The 24,782-nt window shown below is 44.3% G+C and overlaps 1 protein-coding gene across 1 annotated transcript; it reads left to right on the forward strand.

The window, feature by feature from the left end:
• The first annotated feature begins 10,174 nt into the window (after positions 1–10,174).
• Positions 10,175–12,426, forward strand: LOC128104137 (calmodulin-like protein 3). The gene has a single exon (XM_052728898.1). The coding sequence runs from the start codon at positions 11,278–11,280 to the stop codon at positions 11,725–11,727; it is 450 nt and encodes a 149-aa protein (XP_052584858.1). The 5' UTR covers positions 10,175–11,277; the 3' UTR covers positions 11,728–12,426.
• The last annotated feature ends 12,356 nt before the right edge of the window (positions 12,427–24,782 follow it).

A 24,782-nucleotide genomic window follows, 5' to 3' on the forward strand; every position in this document is an offset into this window, starting at 1 on the left:
GTGTGCCATTACATGCTGCTTCCTGGACGGTGGGCTGGCGTTCCTTCTGTTCTGCCTTTCTCCTTCCTCCTCTCTAATTAGAATGTCCTGCCTAACCCTATTCTGCCTCACCATTGACCAAACAGCTTTATTTATCAACCATTCAGAGCAATACATATTCACAGCATACAGAACAATATCACCCATCCATGATCATTTCTAATTTATTCAAACCTGTTCTTATAAATTAGACATATTCCACTTTGGTGTCCCTTATAATTCCCTGTAACATGCACCTCAGGTGCTCTGGGAGATAACCTCAGCAATCCAGTAGCCTAATGAACTTGATTGCTGAGAAGGTAGCCTTAGTATTAGGCAGAGCAGCCTGGTGCTGACATAAACCAGCCTCCTGGAGAAAACAGTAGGACTTGACATGTGGGCCTCCATCTAAGAAGACCTGGATTCTCTTAACACAACCAAGTTGTTTATTTCTTCTGCACTCAGTGAACTTTACCTTATGACCAGCAGAAGCCTTCAAGCTATGGGGAAGTCATTCTCCTTTGAATCCTAAAAGATGCTCTACCTGGCTACTTATACAATTTCAGTCACACCCATTACAACTTGATTCCATACATCAATCTCATTGGGTCTCCATCTTAGCCCATCCTGTAGCCCTATAGGAGTCTTGATTATTTGGACTAGAATGACAAAAAGTCACCCAAAGATCACCCAAATCAACATAAAAAATCATACATCCCCTACAAATTCAATCTTGCCTGAATTCAATCTTGCCTGATTACTTAAGGAATACTTACAGGCATGTTCTGATGGACAGTTACTGATAAAAATTTGGAGGACTGAAGACAAAAATCCTCAAGGTCTCCCCATGCCATGTACCAAGTAAGAAGGCAGTCCCATGCAAGAGGTAACCAAAGAACTTACTCTATGACATATGGCTGAGAATCAGAGAGGCTCAGAAACGTCCCTTCTTAACTGTACTCACTAGTTCCCCATCATCATTCAAGGAGTGTCCAACTCACTATGGGTAAAGCTTGGAATCCAGTGCTCTGTAGACCTCACAAGGCCCTCTCCTCACTCAATTCTTTGTTGTTTTTGTTCTTTTTGTTTTGTTTGAGACGGAGTTTTACGTATCCCTGGTTGGCCTCAAATTTATAATGTTACTGAGGACAATCTTGAGTTTTTGATCCCCCTGCCTCCACCTTCCAAATGCTGCTGTTAGCGGCATTCACTACCATGCCCAGTTTTATTGTCTGGGAATTAAAGTCAGGGATTCAAGCATGGTAGGAAAGAACACTACCAATATATACCAGGCCAGATCCTCAGTTCTTTTACCTACAATTCTGGATCCCCCTCACTACTTCTCCACCAAGGCACTCTATATCCATTCCGCTTGGCCCATCAACCTACCTTTCAAATTCTGCTTTGTGCCTGGAGTCTCTATCGTCTCTATGGATTTTTTTTTATTAAGGAGGAAACTCCTACCTCAAACATAAATCTGTCAGCACTTATCACTTCAATTGTCCCTGATCTGTCCTTAGAGACTCAATGCCAGATTACTTGGGTAGGAACCAGAATAAAAAACTAGGCCAACAAAAGCACCACATGACCAGAGTGCTTACAAGAAGCTGGGAGAATAAATCTAAGTCTTGAGTTTAGGCTGCAGGTAGGATGTGTTCTATGGGGGAAGGGTTTTCTTTCGTCATTGCAGAAATTTGCAACAGGAAAAGCCTTGGGGCAGATGTGTACAGGTGTGCGGCATCATCAGCTGCTCCCAAGGATTGACACAGAGGTCACTCATTACCATGGAGCCATACACAAACTTACAAACAAAAGAGGACAAGCCCCAGGTGGAGCTCTAGGAGTCCAATTGGTGAGAGAGAGGAGGGATTATGTGAGCAAGAGATATTGAGACCATAATTGGAAAAAGCACAGGGACAAATAGCCAAACTAGTGGATACACATAAACTGTGAACCAATAGCTGAGGAGCCCCCATGGAACTGGACCAGGCCCTCTGGATAAGTGAGACAGTTGATTAGCTTGAACTGTTTAGGAGGCCCCCAGGCAGTGGAACTGGAACCTGTCCTTGGTGCATGAGCTGGCCTTTTGGAACCTAGGGCCTATGCTGAGACACTTTGCTTAGCGTTGGTGTAGGGAGGAAGGACTGGACCTGCCCCAACTGAATCTACCAGGCTGGACTGACTCCCCAGGGGAGATCTTGCCCTGGAGGAGATGGGAATGGGGAGTGGATTGGGAGAGGAAGGCTGAGGGTGGGAGGAGGGAGGACAGGGGAATCTGTGGCTGATATGTAAAATTAAATTAATTATAAAATAAAAATTTTTTTTTAAAAAAAGGACAAACTATCAGACTTTGTAAGATGAATACAACTGACATTTTGGAAAGACAATTTGAGGCATACCACAGAGATTTTTGAACCATAACTTGAATGGAAGATAAGGCTGAAGCAACCCTTCTCATGTAGCTGGAAGCAAAGTTGCTGTTTATGATGTAGCCTTCTTGTGTCAGTCAGCAAACATTGACTGACTCATTGCTAGGCAGAGGGCCTGTCCTACCTCACAGAGTAGCATGAGAAAAGAAATCAGCAACAGCCTTATCTATTGGAAGAAACAAAATAAGCAAGAAAACAAACGACCAATATAAAGTAAGAAATGATAAATCTGAAGAAAACAAATGAATGGGGGAAGTGATGAGTCAGGGTCAGTTTAAAGCAGGTTCTGAGGAGCCCTCACCTGGAAGTAGCATCCGATTTTCTACTGAGAAGAGAAGGAGCCATCTGCCTAAGGGCTGGGGACAGATGGAACACATTGTACAAAGATGTCAAAGTAGGAATCAGGGTAGAAGTGTTGAAGGAACAGGAAGTAGACCTGTTGATGGAGGTCAGTGATATAGAGACAACCAAGAAGACAGGAAGTGGTCATGGAAGACAGAGGTAACTGCCCACTGTTGGGAGTATGGATTTTACAGGAAAGCCAAAGATATGTCCTTATAAGGGTATGAAAAAGACACGGTAGTCAGCAAATGGCTAAAGAGAAGGGAGATTTGCTTTAAGAATATTGATCTGTGTTGCTTCAAGATGGTGAGGCTGGTGAGCTGGATGCATTGGGACTCATCTTGGAGGTAGAGCTGAAAGACTGGATGTGGTATAAGAGGAAGGGAAGAATTAAATGTGGCTCTTGGGTTTTGCTCTGAATATCTGACTGAACTGTTTTCAAGAGAGATTGGGAGATTGGAGAAGAAACAGATCTGGTGAGGAACGAGGAACCATTCCTCCCTCGGTCATGTTAACGGTTAGGTGCTAATTAAACACAGTAATGGACCTATGAAGGTGGTGACTGCTGCTTGGTGGATAAACAGGCTAAAGGCATACTGAACTAACAAAAATGACTTGCCATTTACCTGCACCAAAGACAGCTATGCTTATCAGTGTCTTTTGTAGCCGCTGGGCAAAATATCTGCAGCCGGAAGTTGGTAATAAATACAAAGACAATGAGATAGGATGCTGAGTAAGGGGGTTAGGAATGACAAGGTCTCGATTCCAGTCCAAGTCTTCAACCAGCCAGTTGTCTAACTCTAATTCATACTTCTTACCTGTCATATTGAGACATAGCAATATGCAGATAGAAGTGATTGCTCAATGGATGGGAAAGTAAATCCCTAAGTATTTCATGATAGAGGTTTTGATGTTTCTATTACAGGAAAAGGAAGACCATGAGAAATGTTAACCAGGTGGGGAGTTTTATCAAGAAGAAAAGGGAGGTTGCAGTCTGGCCATCCCTTTCCTCACATCTAGGCCCTCTGGATATGGAAGACAGTTGTTTGGCTCAAACTGTTTGGGGGGCACCCAGGCAGGGGGATCGGGATCTTTTCCTGGTCTATGGGCAGACTTCTGGGAATCCGGTGCCTGTGGTGTGACACCTTGCACAGCCTTGGTGCAGTGGGAAGGAGCTTGGACCTGCCTAGGCTCAATGTGCTGGGCTCTGCTGACTCCCCATGGGAGACCTTGATTTGGGGGATGTGGGGATGTGGGGTGACTTGGGAAAGAGGGCTGGGGGGTGGAAGGAAGGAGGAGGGGGATCTGTGGATGGTATGTGGAGTGAGTAGAAAATTTCTTAATAAAGAAAAATGAAAAAAATAATATTTTAAGAAATAGGTTGAGTATACCAGAATTAAATTGCTGAAGGCATTTTATATTTGTTACAGTAGTATAAATTCAGGAATAGAACACATACTCCATTAAAATAAAAAAGCATTCTCTTTCTCATAATTTTATAGTTTATATTAAATGAGATATATAGTCAGAAAAACCTGAAAATAAGGCATTTTCTTATGCTATTCTTAAAATCCTTATTCAAACAAGATCAAGACTATAAGCTGGGGTAAATTTATCTCACCACACTAATGTAGATGATGATGATGAATTTATCTTTTTAATTCAGGTATAAGAGCTAAATTTTAAATAAATATGTATGTATGAACCCACCAAAAAAAGAAGGAGAAGAAGAAGAAGAAGAAGAAGAAGAAGAAGAAGAAGAAGAAGAAGAAGAAGAAGAAGAAGAAGAAGAAGAAAAGGGAAGAAGAGTCCCATGGTCACTTATGCACCCTTTCTAGCTCCATATCAGGAATGGAATACTGAAAATTGCAACTTCCTGATCCAAATCTCCTTCTGTAGCTCCCTAAGGGAGAGCTACATTGACAAAGGCACTTAACGCATTCTTTTTAACAAAAGTCATTTCTAATCCTAATTCAGGCTGCCAAGGCACAATACCTTGAGTCTCTTAACTTTCCAATTCCTACTCTCCAAAGGAAGTAATTACAGCAGGTGAATACCTTTGATTGCTTACCCAGTCTTCATCAATACAATACTCTACATGGCCAAAATTATCCCATGGTGAGTGCAGGATCCTTAGTATGTGACCCTGCAGCCCAGAGGATTTGACACACTGTTCCGAGCTCTGCTCCTCAGCACTCCATGGCAACGGCTCTTCATGTTTGTTTCATGGACCTTTACAAGGCATGGGGGATGACCTCAAGGCCCTTTGAGAAGACCTGTGTGTGCCTGGGGTGGAATGGGGGAGCTATTTTTCTAACAATTCCAGTATCTTTCTGTTTACAATGTCCTGACATTTACACTGAGGTCAAAAGCAATCATGGGGAAATAGCCTCTTTGCATGAATCAAATGACTGTATTTTGGATTATTAAATGTTTCATTAAGAAAGAAAAGTCAGTCTTATTTGAAGGGCTGATAATTATACATTTGCTTTATATTCTTTTTTTTTTTTTTTTTTTTTTTTTTTGGTTTTTTTTCGAGACAGGGTTTCTCTGTGTAGCTTTGCGCCTTTCCTGGAACTCACTTGGTAGCCCAGGCTGGCCTCGAACTCACAGAGATCCGCCTGGCTCTGCCTCCCGAGTGCTGGGATTAAAGGCGTGCGCCACCACCACCCGGCTGCTTTATATTCTTGCATACACTTTTTGTTGTTGTTGTTGTTGTTTTTGGTGTTTTGAGACAGGGTCTCTCTATGTAGCTCTGGCTATCTTGGAACACACAGATATCCTCCTGCCTCTGCCTCCAAAGTACCGGGATTTAAAGGCATGCGCCAACACTGCCCAGCTTTGTACACACATCTTTAGTGTCTGCTGAACATGAATGACAGTTGCCATGACAAAAACATTTGTGTGGTTGACTGCAAGAGTCCAAGGTGATGTTTCTAGTCTCCTCATAGAATCATTTTTATTGGAAGAGCAGCAGGCAAGCCAAGGTTACCAGATTTGACATTTGCCAGACATTTTCTCAAAAGCAATGAAAGTAAGCCTGCCACTTCAAAGAAAACAATAGGTGGTATTTGCTGACAATAAAATTTGAGCTTCCAAATGAAAATTGAAAGTTTGGATTGTTGATATTTGCCATTGTGAATTTGAGATTCTTCAATGCTTTAAATTTTTTCCATTGGGTTGGTGGTAACATTTATTATTCTGAGTTTTTTTGTGTTATATACTTAGTGGTTTCATATTTAAAAGTCCCACAGAACTAGTGAGCCCAAATTTTCCAAGCAACCAATGCATAGCATTATAAAATCACATATGGGTACCATTTTAGAGTGTGAGCAAGACCAACAGACTTTTACGTGAGACCATGAACATTTCATGGATGCGTTCTCAGATTCCACACTGCAAATGATGTTTAAGCAACAGCCAGTTGTCAGATTTTGATATGACATCAAAGAAAAATAACTCAACTTTCTGAAAAGAAAACCAAAAGCCATTGAAATGTTCCACCCCTCCCCATCTGCCTGTCTGTGTGAAGCTGGGTCATCATTTGCTTCAGAATAACATTTGCCACAGACTGATCCAGATGGGCATCTACTGTGGAAAGTTGGGCATTGAGGAGACCCATAGAACTCCTCTTCAGAATGCCACTCCTTTCCCTAGTTTCATTCTTGGAGAAAGAAGTTTTTTGGTTTTTGTTTTTTATAAAAAGATATTACTTATGTGAACAAGTCATGGGATTTTTCTTTGTATTTTAATTTTCTGTGTCATATATATATATATAAATATTTCACAGTTTTACCTTCAAATACAGTATGTGTGTAGATAGATAGATAGATAGATAGATAGATAGATAGATAGATAGATATACATATCTCCACACATAGCCACAAGCTCCTTGATGTTCTTGATGACTTTTTAGATATACTTTATAAAAGAAATCTTTGTTGGAGCTGGAGAGATGTCTCAGATGTTAAAAGCACTGGCTGCTCTTCCAGAGGACCTGGGTTCAATTCCCAGCATCCACATGGGGACTCACAACCATCTGTAACTCCAGTTCCAGGGGACTTGACGTCCTCTTCTGGCCCCTGTGGGCACTGCACAAATGTGGTACACAGACACACATGCAGGCAAAACACCCACAGACATAATTTTTTTAAAAGTGTGTGTGTGTGTGTGTGTGTGTGTGTGTGTGTGTGTGTGTGTGTGTATTCATGTTGTGAGTGAGACACACACGTGCCGACCATACATGAGGAAATCAGAGGGCAACATCAGGTGTTGGTCCTTGCGATCCACTTTGCTTGAGACAAGGTCTTTCATGTTGTTTGTGGTAGCATATACCTGGCTAGCTGGCCCTCGAGCTTCTGGAGTCTCCACTCTGCCTTCTGCCTTGCTGTAGGACTGTGGGGATTATAGGCTTGCAGTGCTGCATCTAGCTTTCCATGGGTTCTGGAGATCCAAACTCAGATCCTTATACTTAAGTGCCAAGTTCTTTACACACTAATTGGTCTCCCAACTCCCTTTTTAATATTTTATTTATATACTAATTATACACAACAATGGGGTCAAAAATAATACCTTCATGCATGTAGATAATACATTTCTCAGTCACTTTTAAGTGTCTATAGCAGTGGTTCTTAACCTTTGGGTTGCAACCCCTTTGGGATCAATCAACCCTTTCATGGGAGTGGCCTAAGACCATCAGAAAACACAGACATTATGATTCACAACAGTAGCAAAATTACAGCTATGAAGTAGCAACAAAAATAATTTTATGGTTGGGGGTCACCACAAGATGAGGAACCGTATTAAAGGGTCGCATCATTAGGAAGTTTGAGAACTACTGGTCTAGAGCATCACAAATAATTTTTTTTCTGGAGAGAAAGGAGCCAGTGTATGGGGTGAGAGACTACAAGGAGAGAATTAAGTCATGAAATGGGAAACGTTCCCTCTGCCATAGTTTCCCAACTTGTGAATTGCAGCAGTGTGGCCATCACAAGGCAGCCCTTTGTGAGTCATGGTACTAAGTAGTTCTGTTTAATGTGTTTCCTGGGTTCTCTTTCAATGTGCCTTTTTTGTAAAACAAGGAGGCAGACTGGACGTTTGACCCACAAAAACATGCCCCAGAAGCCAGAACCCCCGCAGCTACCTGTGTCCTCCTCTTGAAGTGAGCAGAATTGCCCTGCCCAACCATGACTCTCATCTTCCCTGGGACTGTTTGCCACGGGTTAATTGTTTGCCAGTGATGTCAGCCCTGGTTCTCCAGGAGGCAGTTGGCCACATGTCCAGGTACAGTCTGGTCCCTCTGCAGCAGCCAGGTAGTGATGCAGGAGGGGAGATACTCAGCAGCCTCTCTTCAAGCAGATCCTTGCCATGGCCATCAACTGAGCAGGGAGGTTACTGATTATCATTTTTTTTCCTGCTTTTTCTACTTCATAACAACAGCTCACCATATTCTCATAACCTCCAAAATGGAAAGTTGCTCAGATTACCTAGTTCTCCGAATTCCTAACTAACCTCAGAAAAAGAAGAGAATATGCAGTTCAACAAAGGGTGGGACTGGCAAGATGAGTCAGTGGATAAAGGCGATTGCATTGCAAGCCTTGCAACTGGAACTTGATCCCTGGGGCCCATCTAAAGGGGAAAGGAGAGAGCCAATGCTATAAAATTGTCCTCTGATCTCTACACATGTGCTGGGGCACGTGCACCCCCCACCACACACAAATAATAATCATAATAAATGAATAAAATAGGGCTGGAGTAATGGCTTAACAGTTAAGAACACTTGAGTTCAGCTCCCAGAACCCACGTGATGGCTCAGCATCTGTGCCTCCAGATCCTGAGTTCCAGGGGAACTGACACTTTCTTCTGACTTCCTCAGGCACACACACCGTGTCCATACAAATGTGCATGCAATGAATTCCAATAGATAAAATTAAATAAATCTTGAACAAATGAAAAATAAAACATAAATTTTATTAGCAATGGCTTTTCAATCTTTATTCATTCATTTCCCTTGACAACAGGAAGACATGGTTTAATGAAAAGTTTAAATGTACAAATATATACATATATACTAATTTTATTACATTTTCCTAGTGTGCAGAGGTTTTTTTGTTTTGGTTTTTTGTTGGGGATTTTGTGTGTGTGTGTGTGTGTGTGTGTGTGTGTGTGTGTGTGTGTGTGTGTGTGTGTGTACCACTGTAGTATACATGTAGAGATCAGAGAACATCTATGGAACTGTTTCCTCTTTTCATCATGTGGGTCCTGGTGATCTGAACTCACATCCTTAGGCTGACCAAGAAGTGCCTTTACCCACTGCGCCATCTCCTCCAAATTACCTTTGTCAACTATTTTGCTATAGCAACAAGATGAGTAACTAATGCAGAAAATGAGTATCAATAAGGGAGGCTGTCAGGAGAGAATATGAATTTCAGCCTAGGAACTAATGGTATCTTCTCATCGTCTCTAAGCCACCTAATTTTATTCTATTCTGTTTCATGTTCAACCCTTCTCTGTCCATGAAGAAAGAAAAAATGCACCCTGGGGGTTCCTAGCTAGCACCTCATTCCCATACCACCAATCACTTAGGAATGTGGAGGAGAGGAGAGTGGGTTCTGAACACTGATGGAGTGGTTGTCTACACCATGGCTTCTAAGATGCCCACCATCTTATTTCTTTCATTACACCCCTGGGTCTCCGTAGCCACCCCATGTCTAGATCCTGCTGGCCTCGTGTTTACCTTATGGCATGTGGAAAAAGTATGTTACCTCCTCACTTCTCCCATGGTGAACACCTTCCTTCTTTCTTCTTCTCACTCATTTAAAGCCTAGGCTTGGTTGGACCCTTTGAGGAGGAAGTAAATTATCTGGCAAATAGGCAACTCCTATTCTTTCCTGAAGACAAACTCCCTCCAGACAACAAAAGCAAAGCCATCATCTACTTGAACAAAGAAAACGGTTGCATTGGTATTATAAATACCACCGTGGAAGAGGGAGAGAAATTAAAAGAGGGAGCGATTAACAGCCAAGCGGTGGTCTGGCATGTTCTCTCCTCAATAACTGTAGATCTTCATAAGTGTAATATCTTCTCTATGCCCAGTCCTGGCCCTGTGCCTGCCCGTCCAGGAACAGAAAAAAGGGCCAACTCTGTACTTCTCTCCCAAAAGGGATCTGGTTGGATCCCTCTTACTTAGGAAGGTCATTTTCCTAGCCTCCACTCCCACCCCAGAAGGTAAGGAGCTGGGGTCCTTCTTGACTGTGTTGCCTCCTGGAGATTCTCCCACCTTCTACTCTGGCTTCATTCCGTCCAGTGCTCAGGCAAGTGCTTGCTGAAAGCTCCCGAGGAGGAAATCCTTGCCGGTTCCTGCAAAGTTCTCATCTGTTTTTCCTGCCTGCCTCCCCTTCATTCACTAGACCGCAGTCAGACTGACTGCCTTGCCTTCTCTTGGTCCCACCGTGCGCTCCCCTTCCCTAGGTCACTTCCAAGAGTCTTTCTGCAGAAGACTTGTCCTTGATCACAAACCACCACTCCCTCCTGTCCTCTCTATCACTGCCTTTCATTTCCTTTGTAGCAAGTGTCAAAACCACGCAGTGACCTTGTTTGGGCTTATCTGTTAGTTCTCTTGACAACCCAGTCACAGTTTGAACATGAACTTGAGGGAGACCAGGACCCCATGCTGTATTCATCCCGTATTCTTACCCTCCAACAGCATCTGCACACACAAGGGACTCGGTAAATAGCTGTGAGTGAGAAAATAAACACATTGGAGGAAATTCTTCTCCATCCATGGCATTCATTCCCAAAGACAAGAGAACCCTGCTTTTACCTGAAGAAAAACAAAAAATCATTCCTGTCTGAAAACCCAAGGAAATCACCAGGTTTGGAAATCAAAGACAAAGAACGTACAGGCAAGTTCTACTTTTCGTGTACAGAAAACTTCAGCTCCATGGAAGAAAGGGAAATAGTTATTTTATTGAGAGGCGAGTAAAAGATTGGGTGGGGGTGGGGGACACGCAAAATTGAGAAAACAACAGGAAATGGGAAGCACGAGGCAGAAGACCACGTCTGTGTTTCAAAAAGGTTTTCCCTACACCTGGATGAAGGTGTTGCCGTGGCTGCTGCCGGCCCTGATGGTATTTGACGAGGAAAGCTGCCTTTCACACACAAGGGCTGGCATCAGCTCAATTAGCAGGCCAGCCTGGTTGCTGCTCTTGGACTCTTGTCTAAACAGGACCTGGCCTTCAGGCAACCACAGGGGCGGGGGTGTCTGTGGCTGGCAGCCCAATCCTGCCAGACCAATGACGGGGGGAGGACCCTGCTCCTTCTTAAGCTCCAGCCAGTCAAGCCAGGGCTAGAAAGCCAGACAGACAGCCGCCCCTTGAAGTCTCCACCTGTCCTTACAAATCTGGGGAGAGGAGCCCAGCCCACAGTTAGTGCTTGGGAGCAGAGACCAGCCTGGCCACCTCTGCCACATCACCCAAGACCTGCCAGCATGGCCAACCAGCTGACTGAGGAGCAAATCGCTGAGTTCAAGGAGGCCTTCTCTCTGTTTGACAAGGATGGGGATGGCTGCATCACCACCCAGGAACTGGGCACAGTCATGCGGTCCCTGGGTCAGAACCCCACGGAGGCTGAGCTCCAGGGCATGGTGAATGAAACTGACAAGGATGGAAATGGCACCGTGGACTTCCCCGAGTTTCTGAGCATGATGTCCAGGAAGATGAAAGACACTGACAGCGAGGAGGAGATCCGGGAGGCCTTCCGAGTGTTCGACAAGGATGGCAATGGCTATGTCAGCGCTGCTGAGCTGAGGCACGTGATGACCAGGCTCGGGGAGAAGCTGAGTGATGAGGAGGTGGAGGAAATGATACGGGCAGCAGATATAGACGGTGATGGGCAAGTGAACTATGAGGAGTTTGTCCACATGCTGGTGTCCAAGTGAAGCTGCACCAGAGGCTGCTCTAGCCAGGTGCCCATGAGGCTCCTGGGCTGCAAGCTTTGCTGGACAAAGGCTACCCTCACTGTGGTGAGAATCCTACCCAGGCCTTGGATGTCTTTCTCTGTTTCTCAGCTTCCTCTGGGCTCTGCTGTGTCTCAGGCAAAGTGGACTGTAGCCACTTTCACTTTCTGCCTCTCTTTTCCTGCCAGCTTCCCACCTGCTCCCACCCCCTTGACAGAGATCGCCTCAGGCTGAGACGCGCATCAACTCCTCCCAGGCCTCAAGAGCTGAAGCAGAATGTCCCATCTCTGCACGGACAATGAGCCAAGGACCCATGCTCCCATTTGTTTGTTTCTTCCTTTTTTTGTTTTTGTTTTCTGTTTCCAACAGAAATGATCATTAACTCCATGGTTTAAACCAGGCTGGAATCTCTATTTGTGTGTGTGTGTGTGTGTGTGTGTGTGTGTATGTGTGTGTCAAAAATGAAGAGGTCTTCTTAACCTAGTAATACCTCAGAACCTCCTGGGTAGGGTCCTACCAGGCACCCAATGCTTGGCATCAAGGTGGCCTGTAGCCATCAGTCCACACCATAGTTCCTGGAGCACCTTAGAGCAAAGAAAAGACTTCATCAGCTGTTGGACTGGGAAGATGTCATCTGGACATTGGAATGAAGGGCAGTGATAGAGACTTCAATGACTGAGGTCAGGCCATCTGGAAAACATCAGTTCCCTTCCGTGAAGCTCTGGCTTGTTCCTCTTTCTCTGGGATTCCTTTTATTTGGGGGGGGGGGGGGGGGGGGCGGGGGAGCTGGGTGTAAAGCTGGAGGTCAGTTGTAACATGTTTGTATCCATCTGGAAGGAGAAGGGGAGAAATTTGAATGAAAGAGAGAGGGAATGAATAAGTCACCCATGTTCCTATTTTGTTGCCTTTTCTGCTTCTAACTAAAACACTATTTCCTACAACTGTCATTTTTTGTTTGTTTTGTGTAAACGCAATAAATTCTTGCATTGGTGCATATAGAACAAGTTTGGATAAAAGTCTTCCAGTGTAACGACCAAGTTGGTAGCAAAGAACAATGAGACATCTCAGTAAAGGGCTGGACATAGAGAGAAGGCTGATAGAATGCTTGCCTAACATGCATGAGGCCCTGGGTTCTCAAGAAATACCATGTTAACTGGGCCTAGTGGCATGATGCCAGCATTCAGGCAGTAGAAGCAGCAGGATCAGCAGTTCAAGGTTGTCCTTAGGAGTCAGAGGCCAACCTGTGCTGGAAACGCTAGTTTTAGAAAAAGGAAGAAATATATGTAAAGCTGCTAAAAGGCCTGCGTCAATCACAGCAGAGAAGGATCTCCAGTTATTATTGACTCCTAGTCCCCTATGTCCACTCTGTTGTCAAGTATCCGGTAATTAGAAGGTTTGGAAGGGTTAGAGATTCTAACTGCAAGATGGCTCCAGCCAAGGTGCCATAGCAATTCAGACTGTTAGTCCTGTCCACATCGGCCATGCCCAGAGCTTGGATCAGGTTGTCCAGAGGCTGAGGGGCCTCTTCAGTCAACACTTGAGTGTCAAGGGAAGTAGAAGTTTAATGTTTTGTGAGGTGGACCCTGGACTGGGGCTCATCAAAAAGGTTGCTCTTTCTTGGCCCCCCACCTCCCCCATTGTTTCCTCATTTGTAAAACAGTGAGGGTATGCTCTGCAGTGGGACAGCCTAGGGCTGCAACCCTGCCCTTCTATTATTTCCACGGCTGTGCCCTTCATGACATCGGGACCCACACATTGTCTTTGCTAAGTGACAGTGCTGAGTCTGTATAGGAACTCGCTACCATCCTGTGGGGCAGCCACTGTTCTTGGCTTCTCATCTTACAACTGAGTGCACATCTTAGGCTTGATCTCCTTCTTGGCTGGGCACGACCCCTTTGCCTCCACTGTGACAATAGTGGCCTTTCTCCACATTGGCAAGGATTATAAGAATGGGATTCTCTTCCTTCCTTCTTTTCTTTCTTTCTTTCTTTCTTTCTTTCTTTCTTTCTTTCTTTCTTTCTTTCTCTCTTTCTTTCTTTCTATACTGGTGATTGAACCAGGGCCTTATACACGCTAGGCAAGCACTCTACCACTGAGCTATGTTCTCAGCCCACAAATACTATTTTTAAATTTTGTTGTTCTTCTGTGTGCATGATGTTTATAGGAGAGTACATGTGTCACAGCGCACATGTGGAGGTCAGAGGACAGCTCTATGGACTCACTTCTCTCATTCTCCAGGGATGGAATGCAGGTCGTCAGGACCACAGGGCAAGCCCTTTACTTGCTGAGCCATCTCATCGGCCAATAACAATATTCTCAACACACCTGTCATGGAGTAGGTCCCTAAGTACGAGTGGAGGCCCCTTGATAAACTTAGGTACTGTTACTACCACAGTTAAGGGTCCCTTCTAGCACCAGTAGTCAACAAGGCTTGCCTTCTTCAAAATGCCCCAAGGGACAAAGGCTGAGAAAAGGCGAGAAAAGACTTTCTGGGCCATCTTGCTGAATCTCAGGTAAGAATTCGCGGTGGTACCGGGATCACTGTCAATCCACCCATCGGTAGAGCAGGAGAAAGTTTCAGACTGGGCTGACTAACCTCTAACTTTGCTAAGAGTCAGGTGTGGCTGCACATTTCCATGTAGGGATTTGGGGATGAGTCTCAGAAGTACCAGGGACCCAGCATCCAGAGGTGGCCGGATAGCAGCTCCCTGGAGTCACTGAAACAGGAGAGCTGAGACTGACGTGTGGATATGGATCCCAGAGCCATCTGCCAAAGAAAGCAACATCCCCTGCAGAGGCAAACATAATGCAGATCTCCAAGTATTCTGTCTCCCATGGGAGAAGCAGAGGTCTCCAGGGGTTGTCTTTCTGTGCCCTGTAGATAACCTGGCTGGGGCACTGACATAGAATCCTAACACCCTGCGTTGTAAGTAATGTGAGGTACTTAAAATACGCGCTAAGAGTTCAGCTAGGAGGGGCTCTTTTTACATTTCTGTGCCGGTTCCTGGCAAGGCAGCTAAAGCAACCCTTCTATTTGTGATCCACGCACCGCCCTGAAACTACTCATGCTTACGTTTTTCAGGCCTGGGAGCCTTTCATGTAGAACTCTTTTGCTAGGGCAGGAGCTGGCAGGTAAAATAGAAAGGCCCCTGCTTGCTCTCAGCCAAGAACTGACAGGCCCGGAGCTTCCCAGCAGGCGGATCACTCAGAAGCAGAGTGGTAATTAAAATTGTGGGGGGGGGAGGGGCAGGGGGGTGTTGCTTCCTCCTGTCCTGGAAGCTCTGAGGCATCAAGGTCAAAGCCAGCTAGCCCTATGACAAGCTGGCTGTGCCTGGTCCTGCCCGATTCATATTTACTTTCCCAAATACAATGTACTAAAACTGTTTTTGCAGCCTCCTTACTTGGAGACTCAGGGTTATTTAGCAGTGAGCACCTGCTGCTTGGGCCTATGGCTGGCCCCGCTTTCTAACCTGTTCAGTTTAGAGTGAGAAATAGTGTTGTATCTACATTTCCTGGGGAGAGGTGACCAAAGTCTACTCACTCCAAATAGAGCACCAATGACAGACCGATTAACAATTTCACCCAAGTCTGGCTTGGTGAACCAATGAGGTTATTGGACTGATAGGAGCATGGGTGAGGGATTACTTAAAGGAGCATGCGTGACCCCAAACCTTTCAGGCACATCTCTGAAAAGTTGCGTCCCAGCATAGATAACATTTCCCCTTAGCTACATACACAGAGGTCCTCCTTCTATATACTCCAGCACCTCCTAGGACTATGTGCCGTGAGACAGAATTACATACAGCTAGGAGACGGATGCAAGAAGGAGTTGCTGAGATTTCAGATGAGGGTCTATTGACACCCCTGCACCCCTACACACACACACACACACACACACACACACACACACACACACACACACACACACACTTCAATGAGAAACACCACCGGATCCAGTCTTGAAGGTTTCTTGCAGACACCAACAGCCGCTGTGATCATCTTGATGGCTGTTCTACTCAGAGGACACAATTCCACAGCAGATAGACAAAGCCCAGGCTGCTGCTCTGGTCTGTCCCTCACTGAAAGAGCCCTGATAGCTTGTGACTCCCCTGAACTGTCTGGTGGATCCCAAGCCTCTTACCAGGCCTGGTAATGCTAATCTCTACAGCTAGGCATCAGCTACTCTGACTCAGTTTATCCAGAACAATGTACCCATAACACAGTAACCTTAGCATCTAAGGCACCCAAGGTCCATCATCATCCTTCTCCTCACTTCCACAACTTCATCTTCTTTTCCCCTCTTCCTCCCCACCATGGCTAGGACCCCCAAAGAATCCTGTCTAATTACACATAGCAATGAGGGGAATGCTGTTTGTTGTTTGTTTAAGGAAACAAGACAACACAGTTCTTTTTACTTATTTTACTGCAGTGTGATCAGCAAATTGAGAGTAGGATTTTGCCCACTGAGTAAAGGCAAAGAGAGGTCAGTGTCTGGAGCAACAGGAAGGAGCCACCAAATGTTGCTAGCATGCAAGGAGCAAGAGAGGGCTCGGTCCTGTTTCTTCTTTACAGGCTCTGAAGCAGGTGCCGTGCCTCTGACATCCCCCTTTCCTTTCAGACATTGAATAATCAGATTTAAACAACCTCCCTTCACCCCCCAAAAAAGGTGCTATATAACTCCAGCTTGGCAGAACATTCCATCTATCTTTGGAGGAAAGAATTTATAAATATTACCTCGACTTTCATGTGCTTTCACTGAGCTCCCTCATAAATCAGGACTCGAGGCTCCCACACTCCCAGATATATAAAGCTCGCCTCTGACTGCTGGGTTTCCAATTTTAAATCAAACACAGGCCAGCCTCTCTGGCTCCTGTTTATCCTTACAGATTCCAGAGGCCAGTTCAAAGACTCTAAGAACCAGCTAGCTAAAAATGGCCCATTGTTCCTGCTAGAGAAATATAACACGAAAACTCACATACTGGATGAAAGAGTTCTATGTAGAATGAAGCAATGGATGAAAATGATGTCTTGTTTGTTTGTTTGTTTTAAGGAAGGGAGAGGTGGGGGGAGGGAGGTAGAAAAGAGAGAAGAAAGGCAAAATAAAACAATACAAAATTTAAAACTGTTTCTGAGAAAGGTTTGGAACCCAACCCACATGTCAACCTCTCCATCATTCTGCTTTTCTGATGATTGTTTCCAGAGCAAGTCCTCAGCAAGGACTCTGAACTGGACAAGGGAAGGCAGGGGGTTGATCACGGAGCCTGGGAAACTCCTCTAATCCACTCTGTAATGAAGTACAAGTCTGGTTGACAGGTTCTGGGTGTGGGATAGGCTAGCTCAGCTCCTGCATGGAAGAGAAGGGCCTTGAAGTGGGCCTAGGAATGATGACAGAACTTCCATATCAGAAGAAATAATATGGAAACAATCAACGGTTCCTATACACCCTCACCAGATCCTTCACTTCTTCCTAGATCACTTAGTACTGCCCACTTAAGCGAAGGAGCTGAGTGTTATACACATAAGTGTCTGAAAATTAAATATGAGGTAGGCCCGGGGTGTTTTACAGCCCAGGCTGCACACCAGAGGGGCTGGTTGTCTAGGGATGGGCTGTGGAAATCCGACCATGTGTAGCTGTACCAGTCCACAGGAGACACTCACCTCCCATAGTCACTAATGTCATTTATAGCCCACAAAAAGCCCCAAAGACTCTGGCCTGCAGTCTCCCGTGATAGAAGTTGAGCTTTTACTGGGGCACACTGACACAAACCACTCACCACCAAATCCTCAAATAACTTGATATGGCAGCTACTTTCAGTCACTCATTTTAAAGAAAATCGAGACTTTAAGACTTTAAATAAGTTTCATAAAAGTCGAGCAGCTTAAGCTAGTGATTGACCCTACATCAGACTGGTTCCCATGTTCATATCCTACCCATTGTGCCAAAAAGAAGTTCTGAGAACAAGCAGCCCGAGAGCAAGTGTATCAGATCTAACAGAGGCTGTGAGCTCAAATAAGAGCACCACAGAGGAGACCTCCACAGAAAGGTCTGTGATCAGAGAGCAGAGAAGAGCTAGAGAAAAATATAAGCCATTGTTATTGTTGCCAAGCAACTGGGAGGCTTCTTAGCTTCTCAGATTCCACAGCAGAAAGAAGAATCTGACTCCCACAAAATATACATCATGAGGGTCCAGATAATGGACCTGTTCCCATTTCAATGGAGCTGCTCTCCAAACATTGTATGTTGGAGTTCTATTGACAACACTGTAGAGTGCCTTTGGTGGTAGGGTCTGTGCAGAAGTAATGAAATGAAGTCATTAGAATTAGTCCTAATCCGATATTAATGGAGTCCGTATAAACAAGAAAAATCTAGACAAATGCATGCATTCCGAGAAGACATTGCAAAGATGCAAGAAGTTGACTAGCTATAAGGCAAAGAGAAAAGCTTATAGTAGATTCTCCCTTACAGTTCCCAGGAGGAAGCCCCTCCCCAAGAAATCTCAGACATCTAGACTCTAGAACTGTAAAAGTACATTTTTCCTTTTTTTTTTTAAGAAGCCCAACCTACAGCACTTTGATACAGCAGCCTCAGAAAAAAACATATTCACTCCAAGAGGAGTTGAGAGATATTCATGGTCTATTTTTCTTTACTCCCAGGCCCACAGGGGTGACTGGAGACTCTTTGGAAAGCTGTCCTTCTTTGTCCAGCTCTGGTTTCATATGAATAATGCAGAGATTCATAGCTTCGAGGCTCCAGAGACTATCCAAAGGGAAGGGAAGAAAGACTTACCTTGCTATGCAGGAAGAAACTTGGGATAACCTCTAGTGAAATTCCCTAGACTCTAGATTTCAGAGAGTATCCGAAGACTGACCGTACTGAGGACCCATTTAGCAACCCTGAGAGAACCTGAGCTCTCCCTTCATCATTGCTTCTGAGGGAGTGCCAGGGTAGTCAAGTCTGCTGAGCATACAGAGTGCAGCAGTTGGGGATACACTCTTCTTCCTCACACAAACAGGCACCTTGGCCTTATGATCACAGAACCTGAGCTTGGATGAAAATCGGGTTGAGATTTAAAATTCAGGCTTATAGAGTCTTAGAACTGTACATTATAAAGGTCATTTGGTTCAATTTCCCACCATAGATTAAAAAAAAAAGCTTAAGAGCAACAATATCCTTGAGAGAGAATTCATCTAACCATTATAGAGAGTTCAGTGATATCAAGTGTCCATCCCAGTGGTGGATAATTCTTATCCTTAGAAAGATTTTTCCCTTGATTAGTCTGAAATATGCCTTCATGTGACTTCACCTAGCCAACTTTTCCTTCTTTCCACATTCTAGATAGAATGTAGAGCATCCAAAAAGAGAAGAACTCCTTAGCCATACGACAGCATCTCTAGTATTGTAGATGATTCTGTGCCTCCCACTCCATTTTCTCCAGGCTGAAGAGCATTCAGTCGCTCAAGACTGTCTTATGCGACCCATCCTCAGGCCCTCTCACTATGATTCTTGCTCAGCTCTGGACACTGTCAGCTTTCCAAAATCTTCCATGATGATAGATTCCAGATCCCCAGCAAAATCCAACCAATATCCATAGTGAAAGAACATCTCCTCCGTGTCCTGAACATGGTACTTTAAAGAATAAGACTACTGGTTCAACACAGACTTGTGCTCAAATGATATGGCATTTACTCAGCAAATATTGTCAAGCACCGTATGCATACACATGCTAGGCTTTTAGAAGACATAAAGATAAGATCCTATCAGCAGTCTTCTCACTGCTTTCATGGAAGAGCCAACAAAGGAATGCACTGGATGAAAAATCTATTTTGCCTCATGGTTTTATGGGGATTTCAGTCCATCATGGTGGGGAAGGCATGGCGGAAAGGCTCGGTGGCAGCAGGAACATGTGGCAGAGACTTGTTCATCTTTTAGTGGCGGCCTGGATACAGAGAATAGGATCAGAAGTAGAATCCAGCTATTACCCTTAAAGACTTGCCCCCAATGACTCACCTCTGCCAGTCAGCCCCATGTACCAAAGGTTCCACAGCCTTCCCCAAACAGTGCCACGATATAGGGACCAACTGTTTAGGCACATCGACCTGTGATGGGACATTTCATATTCAAACAATAAAAAATATACAGGATACAATGGAAAACGCAATAGGAAAGTAGCTGTAAGAAGCAAGAAGGAAAGAGGAATGCATTGGAAGCAGAGAGGAAGATGTGCCAGCTCACAAAATGAGAAGGTCTCTCCAGAGGTGATTCTAAACCTATGTCTTGAAGGCAGCCAAGCAGATAAGGTAGTCAGGGATGGTCTAAGCAAAACAAACAAGACATGAAAATTCAGAGGTACAGAGCTGTCTTTCTGGTGGTCACTTTCTCCGAATCCTTATGCATCTAATTCTGATGTTGGAAGTACTGAGAACTTCAGTTGACTTTCCAATGGCCCCAACTTCAGCCCCAGGCTAGATTAGAGACCCTCCCTACATTTTCATACTTTTCATAAACTCCACACTTTATCCCATTTCTATGATCTGTATGTTTAACATCTTCCTTTCCTCTAAATCATTTACTTCTCTGGTTAGTCATCTTCACAGCCAAATAAGCAGCAAAGAACCCAGCTTAGAGTTGTTATTAAAAAAATAAGTAAGCTGGTTGAGGCAAACGGAACACCCAAGTATGATCTATTTAGAGATGTCAGTGGTGATGATGGTAAGGTGGGCATGTGAAAGCTCAGGAAGAGCTTGCCCTGCCATTTGCAAGACTCAGAGGTCCATGCTGCAGGCAATGGGGAGTCTTGGATTGATCTAGGAGAAAGAGAAAATACAACGATAGCTATTGGAAGATAAAGAGTAGAGGTTGGGGAAGACAAGGAGACTAGATAGAATTAACCCAAGTAAAAGGCAAATCTCAGTGGATTTGGAGCAAGGACGAAGCAATAGGTGATTAATGCCAGAAAGAGAGACATTATCCAAATACATTAAAAGCTAGAATGTCACAGAGAATTCAAGGAGAGAAGAGGCAAGAAAGACTCAGGCAAATGTCTTGATAGTTATTGTTAATCTCTGAAAGTGAAAATTGAGGAAGGGAAGAGTGTTTTGGTGATTAAGGACCTGGAAGGAAGGACAAGATGATAAATTGGTTTTCAGTCTTGTTGGCTTTAGGCGCTAGCACTTACAGATGAAGTGTAAGGTCCTGACTGGGGATCTGGGGAAGTATCAGTGTACACAAAGCTTCAAGAACCAACAAGATATGCCAGGGAGGGTGTAGAGGGAACAAAGCAAAACTGTAACCTGAGTTCTTCTACCTTGTATACCTGCAGACATAGAGCCATTTGCAGAAAAGTCCATGGTTCTTTTAAGACTCTGCTGTTATTGTCTCAAACAATGGGCTCTGCAGTTGCTTTTTGCACTGGACTCAATGAGATATGCAGCCGTTCCTGATCACTCTTGTAGCTTTAACTCTAGAAAGATCCTCCCATGAGGACATTCCACACCAGTGAATGTCTGTCCCCACCAGAGCTCTCCATTCTCCACCAGACCTTTGCCGATGAGGCAGTCTTTATTTCCACTCAGAATGTGGACGCAGCTTCAACCTTTTCTTTTGTCCAGAAAAGACACGTCACGCTCTGAATGGGAAGGGCAGATGACTATTCACGTCATCTGGGAACTTGAGAGAATCCAAGTACCATGCCACACTTTCCAATACCTACAGGACTGGTTGCTCAGACTAGACACAGTCATGCCTGGTCCTCAGGGTGTCCCTGATCATAACAGGCTTGGAACCACATACTTCTCCCTACACTCCTACAGACAAGAATACAGATATGGTTGGGAACAAAGTCCTAACAACCCAGACTGTGAAATCTACCTGGCCAGAGACTGTAATCTCTCTCCTAGCATACTGCATCTTCCATTTTCAACACCACCAAAAAAAGAAGGAGCAAGCAGGAGCTCAGGTTAAAGTTGGTTAAATTACTCAGGGAAGAAAATGTTACTAAAGCTGTTAGTGTCGGCACCTGAGTGCTAATAGCATTACCAACCTTGTCTGGACCACCTGTACACTGTATGCCAGTTAAAGAGACAAGTTATAGTGAAATGCAGAAAGGGGGTTTCAGTGCAGTCACATTGGAAAGAGGAACAAAGAAGTCCATTGACCCTTACTCCAATCCCAAGTGCTTTGGGGTACTGACATAAAATTTATATTTAAATAGACAGCATTACTGGGCTGGAGAGGTGACTCAAAGGTTACACTCATAATATCCACATCAAGTGGCAACCACCCATAACTCCAGTTCTAGGGGACACAGTGTTCTCTTCTGGCCTCCTTTGACATCTGTACTTACATGTGTACATGCATACACAAGCACACACACATGCACACGCACGCAGAGAGGTGTTAAAAATAAAAATAAAACACCTAGCACATGCCTTTAAACCCAGCCCTCAGGAGGCAGAGGCAGGTAGATCTCTGTTTGATGCCAGTCTGGTCTACACAGCGAGTTTCAGGCCATCCAGAGCTACATAGTAAGACTCATCCAATAAACAAACTAATAAATAACTCTTCAAGTAGAGAGCAAGAGGTATACTTAACTAAGCAGTCCTGGGCAAGATGTGATCTTGCCTGTCATTGACCCATTGTTGTCTGAATCTAGTCTGCCTGCCAAGCCGTCAATCTCTTCCTGGAAGACAAGTTTCCCTTGTGATGAGCACGGGGCTCCCTCACACCTTTTTCTTTCTCCCAGCATGGAAGAACCATGGGGAAAACTCCAATTTCTTGGAGTCCGTTGTTTCAATGGTCTGGTAGACAACAGGAGAAGGCACAGTGTCTGTTGAAACTATCTTCATCCTTACCACTTCAGCCAAGATCAAGTACAGGATGTCTCCACTTCTTCCAGGACAAGTACAAAAATACTTTATAGTGATTAGACTAGGATCTTTAAATTCAGAAAGAAAGATTAGGTGGAAGGTGAGGAATACTTCTTTCCCAGAAAGAACTAAATGGTCTTAAACAAAAAAAGTTGTCTGAAACAGGCGAGATTTAGATTAGACATGCAGAAGAATTTCACAAAAGATTGAATTTGGAGACAGCTATTGGGGAACCCAAACCAGAGCAAATTACCCCGCATGGGGGCCTTGCCTGGATGCAATAAAAGCACCTTTGTGCTTCCTGACATCCCTACCGAAGAATTTGCATGGAAAGTCCTTTCTAGCAAGGTTTACAGGAGAGTTATACAGGGAAGCTGTTTTGAGTGGGAATGGTCCCAAGAGATACCAGCTGCATTTCCAAGAACTAGGCTATCCAAATAAAAATCCTGGGTCAAACCTCTACCTAAATTTAAAAGGAAATTATTCGGCTTTCAGTCTGGAGTCTTGGTAGCCTTGTGCAAGTCCCAATTTGGCCCAGTGACAACTTTTAAAAAGTAAAATAAGGCAAGTATTCCCAAAGGAGACTTGAGGGGACAGAGTAAGCCTTTATTTGTAATCTGAAGCCTGTGAGGAAACTTCAGCTCTGCCGACAAATTGAAGTTTCCACTGAAAAGAAACAAAAACATGCAGAGAGGTTTGGCAATGACCAAGCCCCATGTTTTTTTTTTGTTTTTTTTTTAAAAAAAAAAGCTTTGGGGATACCAAGAAAGCTGAAAGGAAGCTAAGACACATTTCTCCAACCTAGAACATAGGGATCTACAAGACTCATAGAACATACTGTTCATACCTTACACATCGCCGTCCTGCACTGACCTGGGTAAGAGATGGGAAAAAGATATTTCTCAGTCTGTCACGTTTTCCTTTGCTATAGTGAAGACAATGCTATGTTGATGGTGTTTAGAAAATGAACAATCAGATATTCATTTCAATATGTGTTTCATTCATTCCTTACAGTTACTTGTTGAATGCCTGATACGTGTCAGGCACTAAGGACAGAGAGTCCCCTACTTTCAGACAGCTAATGTCCTAATGTTTAGTCCAGATAAACACACAGAGATGTGCCAAACACATCTCATAACTAAAATATCTCCAGCACTGGATTGGAGTGATAGCTCCATCAGGCAAGTGCTTGCCTTAGACTGACTTAGAGCTGCTGAGCCCATGTATGAAAAGCCAGGCATGACACATGCTTACAATCCCAAGAATGGGGAGGTAGAGACAGGTGGATCCCTGTGGCACAGGTAGACATGGCTTATTTAGCAAGCTTCAGACCATTGGAAGAACCTATCTCAAACAAAACCAAAAACAATCAAACAAAACCCTTGGGCTGGTGAGATATAGGTGCTTGCCACCAAGTCTGACTATCTGAACTCCTCCATCCTCAAACCCACATGGTGGAAGCAGAGAACTGACCCACATAAACTGTCATCTGACCTCCACACATACACTTGAGGCAAGCACCCACACACATAGGCATACACACACACACACACACACACACACACACACACACACACACACACACACATACACACACTAAACAAACAAACAAATAAGGATAAATAAATAGGAGGAGAAGTAGAAGGCACCTAAAGAACAATAGCTGAGGTTGTCTCCTGGGCTCCACATCCATAGTCAAACCCATGTCCGTGTACCAACACACACACACATACACACACACACACACACACACACACACACACACACACACACACGTACTTGTACATACATGAACACAAACACACATACACAAAAAAGAAAGGAGAGAAGGAAAGGGAGGGAGAAAAGGAGGGAGGGGGAGGAAATCTCTAATACTGGATGTAAAATTCAAAAGAGGAAGAAAAAGACATATGGCACATTTGTAATTAATTGTTTAAGCCTCATTATCATTCACATTACTGTTAAGCAAGAGCTACATTCGCCATTGGGCCTTCTTAGGAAGAAAATTCTCCACTCTTATACACCTGATGATTGTGTTTCCTACAGGCCAGCTTCTAGCTCTGTACATTACAAACATCTTCTCTTCCGCTTCTTCATCCTCCTGAAGTCAGAACCATGGGGAACATCCACAAGGTAACAAGACACAAAGCTCTGAACCCTCAAGTCACAAT

The sequence above is a fragment of the Peromyscus californicus genome, unplaced genomic scaffold, assembly GCF_007827085.1.
Source record: "Peromyscus californicus insignis strain IS unplaced genomic scaffold, ASM782708v3 Scaffold_8__1_contigs__length_139910024, whole genome shotgun sequence".
NCBI lineage: Eukaryota > Metazoa > Chordata > Mammalia > Rodentia > Cricetidae > Peromyscus > Peromyscus californicus.

Coding starts and splice junctions, on each gene's coding strand:
- LOC128104137 (XM_052728898.1), top strand. CDS start 11,278: ATGGCCAACCAGCTGACTGAGGAGCAAATCGCTGAGTTCAAGGAGGCC.